At 41.4% G+C, this 10,884-nt stretch overlaps 1 protein-coding gene across 4 annotated transcripts; it reads right to left on the bottom strand.

Annotated features, from left to right (window-relative positions):
* Positions 1 to 168: 168 nt before the first annotated feature.
* On the bottom strand, positions 169 to 8,987 carry ica69 (Islet cell autoantigen 1). 4 transcript variants are annotated; one of them, XM_082974906.1, is made up of 14 exons: positions 8,782 to 8,987; positions 8,017 to 8,161; positions 7,732 to 7,906; positions 7,434 to 7,506; positions 7,165 to 7,288; positions 5,145 to 5,343; positions 4,592 to 4,717; positions 4,382 to 4,480; positions 3,811 to 3,911; positions 3,662 to 3,702; positions 3,295 to 3,357; positions 2,848 to 3,126; positions 1,819 to 1,911; positions 169 to 1,559 (listed from the first exon to the last, which is right to left on the bottom strand). In XM_082974906.1, the coding sequence occupies exons 2-14, from the start codon at positions 8,031 to 8,033 to the stop codon at positions 1,438 to 1,440; spliced, it is 1,512 nt and encodes a 503-aa protein (XP_082831032.1). In that variant the 5' UTR covers positions 8,034 to 8,161; positions 8,782 to 8,987; the 3' UTR covers positions 169 to 1,437.
* Between the last annotated feature and the right edge of the window lie 1,897 nt (positions 8,988 to 10,884).

The following is a 10,884-nucleotide window of genomic DNA, read 5'->3' as shown; positions in this document are numbered from 1 at the left end:
AGTGACAGCATATGCCTCAGGGATTCATAGTGAGATGTGTGCATTCTCTACTATCTATTCAAAGCTAATTAACCAAAGAGGAAGAATACAGTCTTGTGGTAGTTGTAACCTGACAATAGAGAAACAGCATAGCTTTGCAGCATTCAAATAAAGCAACAATACATAAGATAACAGGAATAAACAAGGCTTTAATGTAAATAAGGGCAATAGTTTAATTCTAATAAGTTAGTCTCATTTAGCAACATTTTTACTGACAAAATCAAAATGCACGCTTCTTCAGCACTCAACAATTAATAAAATGTAAATATGATTCTCTAATAATTTTGTTTACACACTTAAAAACCAGTCACCAATTACAACATGTGTATTCTCGCTCTTCCACATGTTGCTCTCCAAGCAATATAATACAGATTGTGTACTTGAAAAGGTGCAGCTAGTTAATAAATGTACACCTAGGCTGGGATTCAATCTGAGGCGTGCTATAGAACAGACTAAGGTCATTTACGCTTGAGCCGACGTGCAGTGGTTAGCGTGAATAGGATTTCCGCAAACGTCTGAGAAAATGTCTTAAGGTGCATTGTGCGCTGCTCTATAACGCGCCTTGAATTTATTCCAGGGTATCTCAAACAAATCAAATGTTAGATATGTTATTGTCAACGGTAACATATTGTGAGTACAATCACACACAACTAAATAAGGAATACACAAAACATGCAATAAACGTATGATCTCAGACAAAACTGATACATATTGTACCCTTTCATACTGTATACTGATTTACTTATTGTACCCTTTCATACTGATTTTCCTATTGTTGAGATGGGTGTAAAGGCCTCATCATTGTCACCACCAGAAAGCTTACAGGCATACCCGAATGACAAAGCAATAATTCTGAAAAAGCTAATCCTGAATCCTTCGTATATCTTTTGGTTGTTGAAAGCATCTACTCTGTGACAACTTAACTTATAAAACATTGATAAATCATGTCAAACATAAAAAGACACAAATAACATTTGTTTTCTTTTGGAATTCATGATATCAAGCTCAATTGATTGATACAGTAAATGCATCATTAACAGCTGGTCCAGGGTCAAATGGTTGTTTAACTCAATGGTAAGGAGTAGCCTTCCCTGTAGCCTTCCCTGTAGCTCAGTTGGTAGAGCATGGTGTTTGCAACACCAGGGTTGTGGGTTCGATTCCCACGGGGGGCCAGCACAGATAAAAAATGTATGAAATGTATGAAATTGTATGAAATGTATGCATTCACTACTGTAAGTCGCTCTGGATAAGAGCGTCTGCTAAATGACGTAAATGAGTAGGACAGGGGTTGAGAGAGATGACCCTAGAACAGATGTGAACTGCAAAATAACCATAACCCTCATGTGCATTATGCTAACTTATAGCGTAGGATCCCTAGACGTGAAGCAGGTCGCAGGTCTATGCGTTGTGAAGCTCATGCTCCTGCCCACTCCTGCCTACTGCGTCTGGGTTCGACAGAGGGTCCAAGTCGGCGAACAGGTTAAACCAGGCTGAAAGGTCTTTGGCGGTCTCTGGCGTCTCTGTACAATCAGAACCAGAGGTAAACCATCTCGCACAGTAAACTTGGATGTTGAATGGTAATGTCTTGTTTAATACAGGGCTTCATCTGACTCAGACATTGTGCTATTCCTGGTAATATTTATACCCAACAAGTACTCCGAAAACGCTCATAAACACATGTTCTTGCTGGAAACAGATTTTTTTTTTTTAACATTTTTATGAGCTAAACCCTTTCTTTCAATTCTATTCATATGTTTTACTCGTTTGGCCCAATCCTACCTCTCGCTGCTGTTGGCCTAGAGGGGTTCTGATTGGCTCCAGATGATTGCTCTGTTGCCTGGGAGATGGGCTGTGGAATGCTCGTGGCCCAATCTGGAAGGGAGATGGAGATTTAGACCCATCTTGTGGGGATACACATCCTTGCTTGATCCAGGAGACAATAAATTACTTTCACACAGAACTTTTGTGCAATAGACAAGAATATTGCAATTATTGAACACTGCATGTTCTCCAAAATACAATTGTCAGTCCATAACCATTTCAGAAGGTCAAATAAGGGGTACTTATTTATATTTGTCGAGTTTCACGCATGCACAAGTATGTATGTATGTATGTATGTATGTATGTAAGTAATGGAAACTTATTTAATAATACATTTAGATCCACATGAGGTTAAAAGATTACATTTCAGTATGACTGTTCACTTCACTAGCCCCCACGGTGAATATAGACAAACACAAAAGCAGATGAGGGACTAGTAGTCGCTGCCCAGACCCAGAGAGAAATGGAATGGAAAGCGATGAGCAATTAGCTATGGGTAAGCAAATCAAATAGCCAGTGTCAAATAGCCAGTGCCTATTACTTATACAGCTGTAGTTTAAAAAAATAATTTTAGGGCCATTTTTCTCTCAGTGTGGAAATAGTTACGCATGGTGAAAAAAAAAGAAGGTTTATTTGTTGAAGTGCTTATTCAGAGAGAAGAAAAACTGTCAAGGCTGACTGCACAACCCTAATTATGTCATTTCTGGGCTCATTCATAAAATGTAACCAACCACAGGGTTGAATTTAATTACGCCAATAATACAAATTGATTCAATTGTCACATGCTCCATACTCTGGTCAGGGCTTTCTCCTCAATTTAATCAAGGATGATCTTTTACATGCTTTCTCTCCACAAAACCCTGTGTTTCGGAAGAACTACACAGGGATGCTTCACATGGTTTGTTTTTCAATGAAGAGCAATGCAATCTGACCAATGAAGAAATATGCACAACAGTGTTGTATGATCTACAGTGTTTGACCTCTGACCTGAGAGCGAAGATTGGAGATTGTTCCTGTTCCGGTCCAGGAGGTGAGATGGGAGGAAGATGGAGGAGTCTTCCTCCTGCTGGGGTTCCACTAGGCCCCCTTTACTAGTGGCTCCGCTCCCCTGGTCCCCCTTACCAAACACCTCCTGCCACTCCTGTGAGAACTCGCCCTCATCCAGAGACGTGCTGCCCAGAATCTCATTCAACAGGGCCAAGCTGTCCCTCTCTCCACCTTCCTCCTGCTCTTGACTAGAGAAGGCTGAGAGAAGACCCTCAGGCCCTGGAATAACCAATCAAATACTGTGTTATTTAGAGGTGGGCAGTGGGGCCTAATAATGGGTAGATAATTATGTTTTTTTGGGGTGAAATAATTTCACATGATCTGTTGATATTTTTCTCTGGTATTCATTTAGGACACATACATTGAGGTGGTGCTTCTGTACATTACCTGTCATTTGTCTATTAAGGTCAATTTCTTCAAAGAATTGTCCAGAAGGTGTCTTGGTTTGAGCTGCACAGGATGAGAGTGAAAAGTGGATGGTAACTTGGTTTAAGGCCTAGATTCAATCAAATTAAGCATTAACCCGGATTCCATGCAGCCAATGGCAATGTCCGTGATAGGCATAATACCGGGAGCCACTTGAGGATTTGACAGCTCTAACACAATTCCACCTCAGACACTGTCAACACAACAGCTATGTGGGTGTCGGGAATCTGATTTAATCTAGCCCTAAATCCATCAATATAGAACAAGTGTGCGTTACAATGGCTTGTTAATTAGTTGAAATATTCACAAATACACTGTTGTCCGTTACCTTCTTCATTGGACTCTTCATTGGGATCTATTGAGATAAGTCTAAGGACAACAAAAAAACATGTTACATGTAGTGTACAGTATAGGATCCTGTGTAGCCTAATGTAAGACTTTAAATTAATTCTGTCATGTTGTACGGATTTTACTTACTGGTCATCTGCAGTCTCCTCAAGATCGGTCTTTGTTATGACTTTCTTCTCCCTCTTCTTCGATCCCTGAGATGACAGTTTATCCATGGGGTCTTGGAGGCTCTGGAAGTAGAAGAATGACATACTGACAACATCACAAGACAACACCACCTTGTGCGTTCATCTAAGTGAGGCCTTATGGTGAAATACACCGTTCTTCGTTATTGTAAAGTAAAACACTGTACGGACACCTTTTGAGTATATCATAGATATATAAACGGACTGTTCACCGTTTCCAAAATCCTGACAAAGATAATACAGCTTACAGAGGGATAGGACTCCTGAGTGACACAGCAGTCTAAGGCACTGCACCTCAGCGCTAGAGGTGTCACTACAGACCCTGGTTCGATTCCAGGCTGTATCACAACCGGCCGTGAATGGGAGTCCCATAGGGCGGCGCACAATTTGCCCAGCGTCGTCCGGGTTAGGGTTTAGCCGGGGTAGGCAGTCATTTTAAATAAGAATTTGTTCTTAGCTGACTTGCCTAGTTAAAGGTTAAATAAAATAAATAAAATATGAGAGGCCTCCCTCACCTTGATTGTAGAGAACTCATATTGCTGGCAGCCCTTAAAGCTCTCATGAATGGCAGCCATAGTGTGAGACGTCTTCTCCCAGAAGTGCAACAGGGTGGTCTGAAACACACAAATACATATTAGCACAAGGCTGTAGCCAACAATTACTATTATGCAATAATTGTTATTTTACTTTCTGTGCATACACCACTCCTTGATATTCTGGTGTACCTGGTATGTGGTTAAAACATGAGAAAGCAGATTGCAGCGGCTGGCTCCTAATAAATCGACTTTCTGGCAGACATCATTCTTCAGTTTGTCAAAGCTTGTTTTAGTGGTTCGCACCTGCACTTGAACCTGAGATGAGAGGAGATGAAATATTACTCAACAGAAGGAAGACAGGATCATAACATTGCATGGAATAAAGATCACACATGAGAATACACAGATGTTGCAAGTGCAACTGAAGTCTTTCTCACTCAAGATAACCCCTGAGTGCAACCAACACAAAACTGAAGAAAACATGCCTTTCCCCTAGTTCCCATGAATCAGCTCCATACTAAAGAACACAATCACACACAAGTTTACAGTAAATTGCACCATCTAGTGGTGAATATAACAATTTCCATTTTCTGTTTGATTCTATGAAATTCTGATTTAAATTCGCTCTAAAGAAACAGGTACAAATGCTTAATCAATCTGGCCCACCGACTTCAGTCTTACTGTTTAAACGGTCCTTCGTCCTGATATGATCGAGACCTATATCTAAAGAGAGTATGCTAACCTTGCGGAATTTCTCCATCTGTTTGTGTGTGTCTGGATCGAGCTCCTGGGATACATCCTTCATCCAGAGCAGTGCTCCACGGTATTCCGTCCTGGACTGTTCCATGCGGTTCACCGTCAGCCAGGTGTCAGAGATGGCCCGGTATCGGAAAGTCTCCACCTCCTGGTAGAGGCGAGACAAAGGACTACGCAGAGACAGCCTGAGGGGGGACAAAAAGACTGTCGTCAACAGAGAACAAATCCACTCACCCAAATGAAGTGCAGCTGACACAATGTGGATGAGTGAGTGAAGAGCAGCAGCTGGACTAAAATATACATTTAGAAAGATGATTGTCTGTTCACTTTTTTCCCCCTGTTGTTAACCTTATTTCTGCTCCTGAATCTTTTTGACTGGGTTATTGTCACTAAAGCTTAAAGATGGAGCGGCAAACAGTAAGTAAAAATTCACTGATAAACCTTTACCTAAACAACATGGATTATCATAGCACTCTCTCAATTATGAGTCATCAGTTTCTATTCAAACACTCTGGGTACTGTGTTGATACAGTACAGGCCCATGTCTGTCGGAATACAAAGCTGTCACTGTATGCCGTTTTCTTTCTCTTTTTGTCTCTCTACACAGCAGACTCCTAGCCTGTCCCTTAGGAGCCAATTGACACAATCTTCTCCTCCGTAAGAGGGAGACTACTATCATAGGCAGCATGAGTTTCAAGTTCATTTTCACCATCAAAAAAAAAAAAAAAAAAAGTACCTTTATAAATACAGCATTCCATGCATCATCACATTTGCAGACATATGTAAGATAGCCTACTATTCATAATGTGATGAGTAGATTGAATAGTCATGATATAGGCTAATAATATAACTCAATCACTGTTCGCAAAAAAAGACTGTTCAATGCACGGCTGAGCGCGTAGTGACGTAGAGCTATATCAGATATGTTTCTTTTCTTTGCACGGGAAAAAATGTGACCTTTCATAAACACATTTCATGCAATTCTACTACACTTTATAAGCAGAATATTTTTCATAAATACGACTAAAGTTACAGGGTAACCTACTCTGCTGAGAATGACAAACGGACCAATAAAAATGGAAAGAGACACAAATACTTACAATATGACGTCCATCTAACCCGGAAGAGGAAATGATTGTCCAAAAACAAACTTCCAAGTGGCACTGATCAGTGAAAACTCACCGGGGATATATAGCAGATGATGCTGATAAGTGTGTTCGCTCAATTATGTTGAGAATTTTGATATCTAAAAGACAGTATTTTCATCGTTTTCTCTTTACAGCAATTTGCTTTCAAAACTCTGTTTTCCCGCGATTGGATTTTGAAATGTTGCAATATGCCTGGCTAGGCCTCTGCTTTTCACTGACAGTCGCAACTCAACAATCATCAATTTGGTATTTGCCGCGCAAGCTGCAGAAATTGCGGGCCCTTCCCGACTGTAGGCAATGCGATTTAAAACAATTCACAGCCAATCTTTTTTTACATTTAGAAGATGCTCTTATCCAAAGCGACTTACAGGTACAATTAGGGTAAAGTGCCTTGCTCAAGGGCACTAAACACATTTTTCACCTAGTCGGCTCAAGGATTCAAACCAACGACCTTTCAGTTACTGGCCCAACACTCTTAACAGCTAGGCTACCTGCCACCAATTTTAAAATAAGCTAATGATCCTCTGTGGCCAAATCATGCTTTCTGGTGTAGTAGCCCATTTTGAATGATTCCATTTTTTTTTGTATAGACAGGAGTAGGCTAATTAGGCTATATCATTTTGCCAATTTAATTATCCTAGCCTTATGGACACGCCGCCTATGACTACTATCCTACATGTCTGTCTCACTACACTAGTAGTCTGTCTTGTCTCCTCTGGTAGAGGGAGACAGACATGCAGGATAGTAGTCGATCTCTCTACCTTGTAATGTGAGCCCCCTATTCTCTCTGTCTATCTATCTACACTGCAATATCCAGTGTGTCTGTCTGTCCTCTGGTAGTGTGGTCCAGGTACAAACCTCTGCTGGGAGGAGAAGCAGAGGGCCTTCCCGGTAGCCTGCATGATCTTCCCAGCTCTGGTCCGGTCCTGGGAGCCCTGCGAGCGCAGGAACCGCCCCAACTCATTCTCCTCCTGGGATAGAACTGAAGAGGAGGGATAGAACCACATGGTAGAACTCAGAAGATTGAACAGGGCTTTAGAATCCGGGTCCAGAAGAACCTTGGGTATCCAGATGTAACTGGGTCCGACATGGAAGCGGGTACCAGATGTGAGGGTGGAAAGACTCACAGCAGATTCTTCTCTGGTACTGCTCGATCACCTTCAATAGCTCCATGCACGTTCTCTGGACAGAGTGAAACACCTACAATGCCATGGGAAAATGACTTATGCCAGTCAACTAATACTTATGCATTTTATGCAAATCTTGAACAATCATCTGCCTATGTTATGTGATGAACAGAGGTTGATACTTGATATTGTCAGCTCAGGTCTTTGGTAATTGGCACAACAGTTGTCTGTATCCATGACAATGTATCCATGACACAGTAACAAAACAGATTAGTAGCATTTGATCTGTGAAGCTAACCTCCAGTTTGCCATCCAGGTCTGCGTCTGACGCCACGACATGTTCGTCCTCTTTCTTTCCCGTGACCTTGATGATCTTCTGTTTGGTTTTCCAGTACTTTTGCTGGAACTTGTTCACAACAGACGAGTCTTGGCTTTCAATAAAGCGGTCAAAATACTCCCGCGAGTAGCCACCACTGCAATGACATCCGAAACAGTCAAAGTCTTGTTACTTTATCAACCATATGGCAAAGAACAAATACATTTGTGATGTTAATTAAAAGATGGTGAGTGTTTGTGTACTCACTAATTTCCCCTCTCCATTTTGTCTGGTTACCTGTAACGTAGGTTACGTGTTATGTCATGGCTTTGCAGGCCAACTTCAACTCCATTCACCAGGTAGGTCTGGACCAATGGTGTTCACAGTGGACTAAAACTGTACGAGTTTCTACCTGCCCATTGGTTGAGGTCAAATATTAACCAAAAGTAGCTACTGTGAAAACAAAGTTGACACCCAACACCATTTTGAAAAGTGCACCTGCTGCCCCGCTTGTTATCCTTGACAGTCATGGGCATGTTAGAGGACTCATTATCTTGCTCGATAGACAGTTAAAAACAAAACAATTAATTTTTTCATTGAGAAATAGGTAGGATGGATATATTCAATAACCATTTACAAAATTAAACAAGGCTCAACCTATCATGCTAGTCTAGTCTGTAGGCTAACAGTGCAGACCTGAAAGGGCCTGGCAATACTCTGTCACGATTCAGCAGCCTCTGATAATAAGGTACCTGGTTTTAGGCCTGTCGCTGACAAGGCAAGCACGCACCTTGTTCAAGACATTATCATCATCAGATAGCCAAGGATAATGCCATAACAGAAGATTTATAATAAGACGATTCCTGCATATGAATGAATGCAATGCCCGGTTTACTCGGCCGCCGTACCAGAATAAACAGAACGCTTCGCATCATCAGCGTATGTGAACCAGACTGCCCTCTCCATATTCTTATAGCCGCCAATAAACACCTATTGACCAAAAGCAATTAATTTACATTGAAAATCACATACCTTGCTGTGTTGATAGCCTACCATTCAGCTATACCCAACGTCCATACATTTATTCTACTATTATTGATTAGGCTATACAGCGTAACCAGCATCTCATTCTGTTGAATACAATCCTTGCGCTGAATGATCGATGACGTCATGTAACAACGCACCAAACTCGCTCCCATAAAAAGGGTGCAGTCGCGTATGTTGATCAAATATTTGGGATCAGCAAATAATACGGAAGGCGACAGGTTTGCATGAATTTCCTCCCTGCAGTACATAAGTGTTCGTCGTGAGAAAAAAAAACACGTTACAAATAATGTTTTGGGTGGAAACAATTTGCATACATTTTTTATTGTAGGCCTATGTGAACTGTTGTGGCCTTATGGACACGGTTGATAGTAAATATGAGAAATTACATTAAATGGGGACAGTAGGTAAAAATAGCTTGATGCCCACTACAGAGGACATTTACTAACAAGCTCCTATTTAATGTGGAAAAATAATAATATTACACTGCTCTGAAAACTCACCTAAATATTCCTACAATATGTACCAGTTAAGCTCTGTTTATACCTGGTTCTAACTTGCATCCTTTGTCCCTCATCTTCAGACGATTAAAAGATGCATTGTGATCGGACTTTCCAGACCTCGGAGGTAGTCAGGCACGCATTGGTCGAGATCCCCTGCTCAAACGTTGCATGGGCATTAACCAATGGTTGTGTGTTACGTCATCGACTGACAGATTGTCATAACGTATGATGTGGTTAGCTGATTCATTTTTTTACATTTTACTCATTTAGCAGACGCTCTTATCCAGAGCTACTTACAATAGTGAATGCATACAATTCATACATTTTTCTCCGTACTGGTCCCCCGTGGGAATCGAACCCACAACCCTGGCGTTGCAAACACCATGCTGTACCAAAGGAGCCACACGGGACTATACCTAAAATACATGTTCTTTCGATGTAAGATCTGGCAGCAGTCAGCAACGCCTGAGGATATGGACAGTGAAACCATTTAAATCAACATGATCCCGCCTCCTAATCACTGCCAAGTGGCACAATTGACTTATGACATCATTATCTGTCTTAAAATAAATAAATACATATTATTGAAGAAGGCACAGCCATACCGTAACGTTGGTGTTTTACTCAATAAATTACTGGGGGTTTATATAGAATGTGCGACACTCAAAATAATTGTATCAGGGTGTGCTCCAGCCATGCTTTTTATTAGATCAATATCTGTTTTTAAATAAATAAATATTATATATTGAAAGAATAGCTGCCAAATAACTTTCATACAGGGAGGGACCAGGAAATCTGGTCGCAATGCAGACACAGTGGACTGATATGAGACACATTTTAATACCACGTGTATACCACAGGAGGTTGGTGGCATCTTCATTTGGGAGGACGGGCTCGTGGTAATGGCTTGAGCTGAATAGGTGGAATGGTAGCAAATACATCAAACACATGGTTTCCATTTGCTCTGTTCCACCCATTATTATGAGCCGTCCTCCCCTCAGCAGCCTCCACTGGAGTAGACATATTTACCACCACAAAGTGTCTATTTACCATCTATTTACCACCACAAAGCGAAGCTGGCACTAAGACCGCTCTCAACCAACTCTATAAGGCCATAAGCAAAGAAGAAAATGCTCACCCAGAAGCGACGCTCCTAGTGGCCGGGGACTTCAGTGCAGGCAAACTTAAATCAGTTTTACCAAATTTTTACCAGCATGTCACATGTGCAACCAGGGAAGAAAAAAAATCCTAGACCACCTTTACTCCACACACAGAGATGCATACAAAGCTCTCCCCCACCCTCCATTTGGCAAATCTGACCACAATTCTATCCTCCTGATCCCTGCTTACCAGCAAAAACTAAAGCAGGAAGTACCAGTGATTCGCTCAATACGGAAGTGGTCAGATGACGTGGATGCTACACTACAGGACTGTTTGCTAGCACAGACTGGAATATGTTCCGGGATTCATCCAATGGCATTGAGGAATACACCACCTCAGTCACCGGTTTCATCAATAAGTGCATCGATGACGTCATCCCCACAGTGACTGTACGTACATATCCCAACCAGAAGCCATGGATTACAGG

This window comes from Salmo salar, chromosome 05 (assembly GCF_965601325.2).
Source record: "Salmo salar chromosome 05, fSalSal1, whole genome shotgun sequence".
NCBI classification, from domain to species: Eukaryota; Metazoa; Chordata; class Actinopteri; order Salmoniformes; family Salmonidae; genus Salmo; species Salmo salar.
Note: the sequence above shows the minus strand (reverse complement) of the source record. Positions and strands in the feature narration are given on the sequence as shown.

Coding starts and splice junctions, on each gene's coding strand:
- ica69 (XM_082974906.1), bottom strand. Junction 3,358..3,661: donor TGAAGAGTCCAATGAAGAAG/GTAACGGACAAC, acceptor CATCCTGTGCAG/CTCAAACCAAGACACCTTCT. Junction 1,912..2,847: donor TCTCCAATCTTCGCTCTCAG/GTCAGAGGTCAA, acceptor TCTCCCTTCCAG/ATTGGGCCACGAGCATTCCA.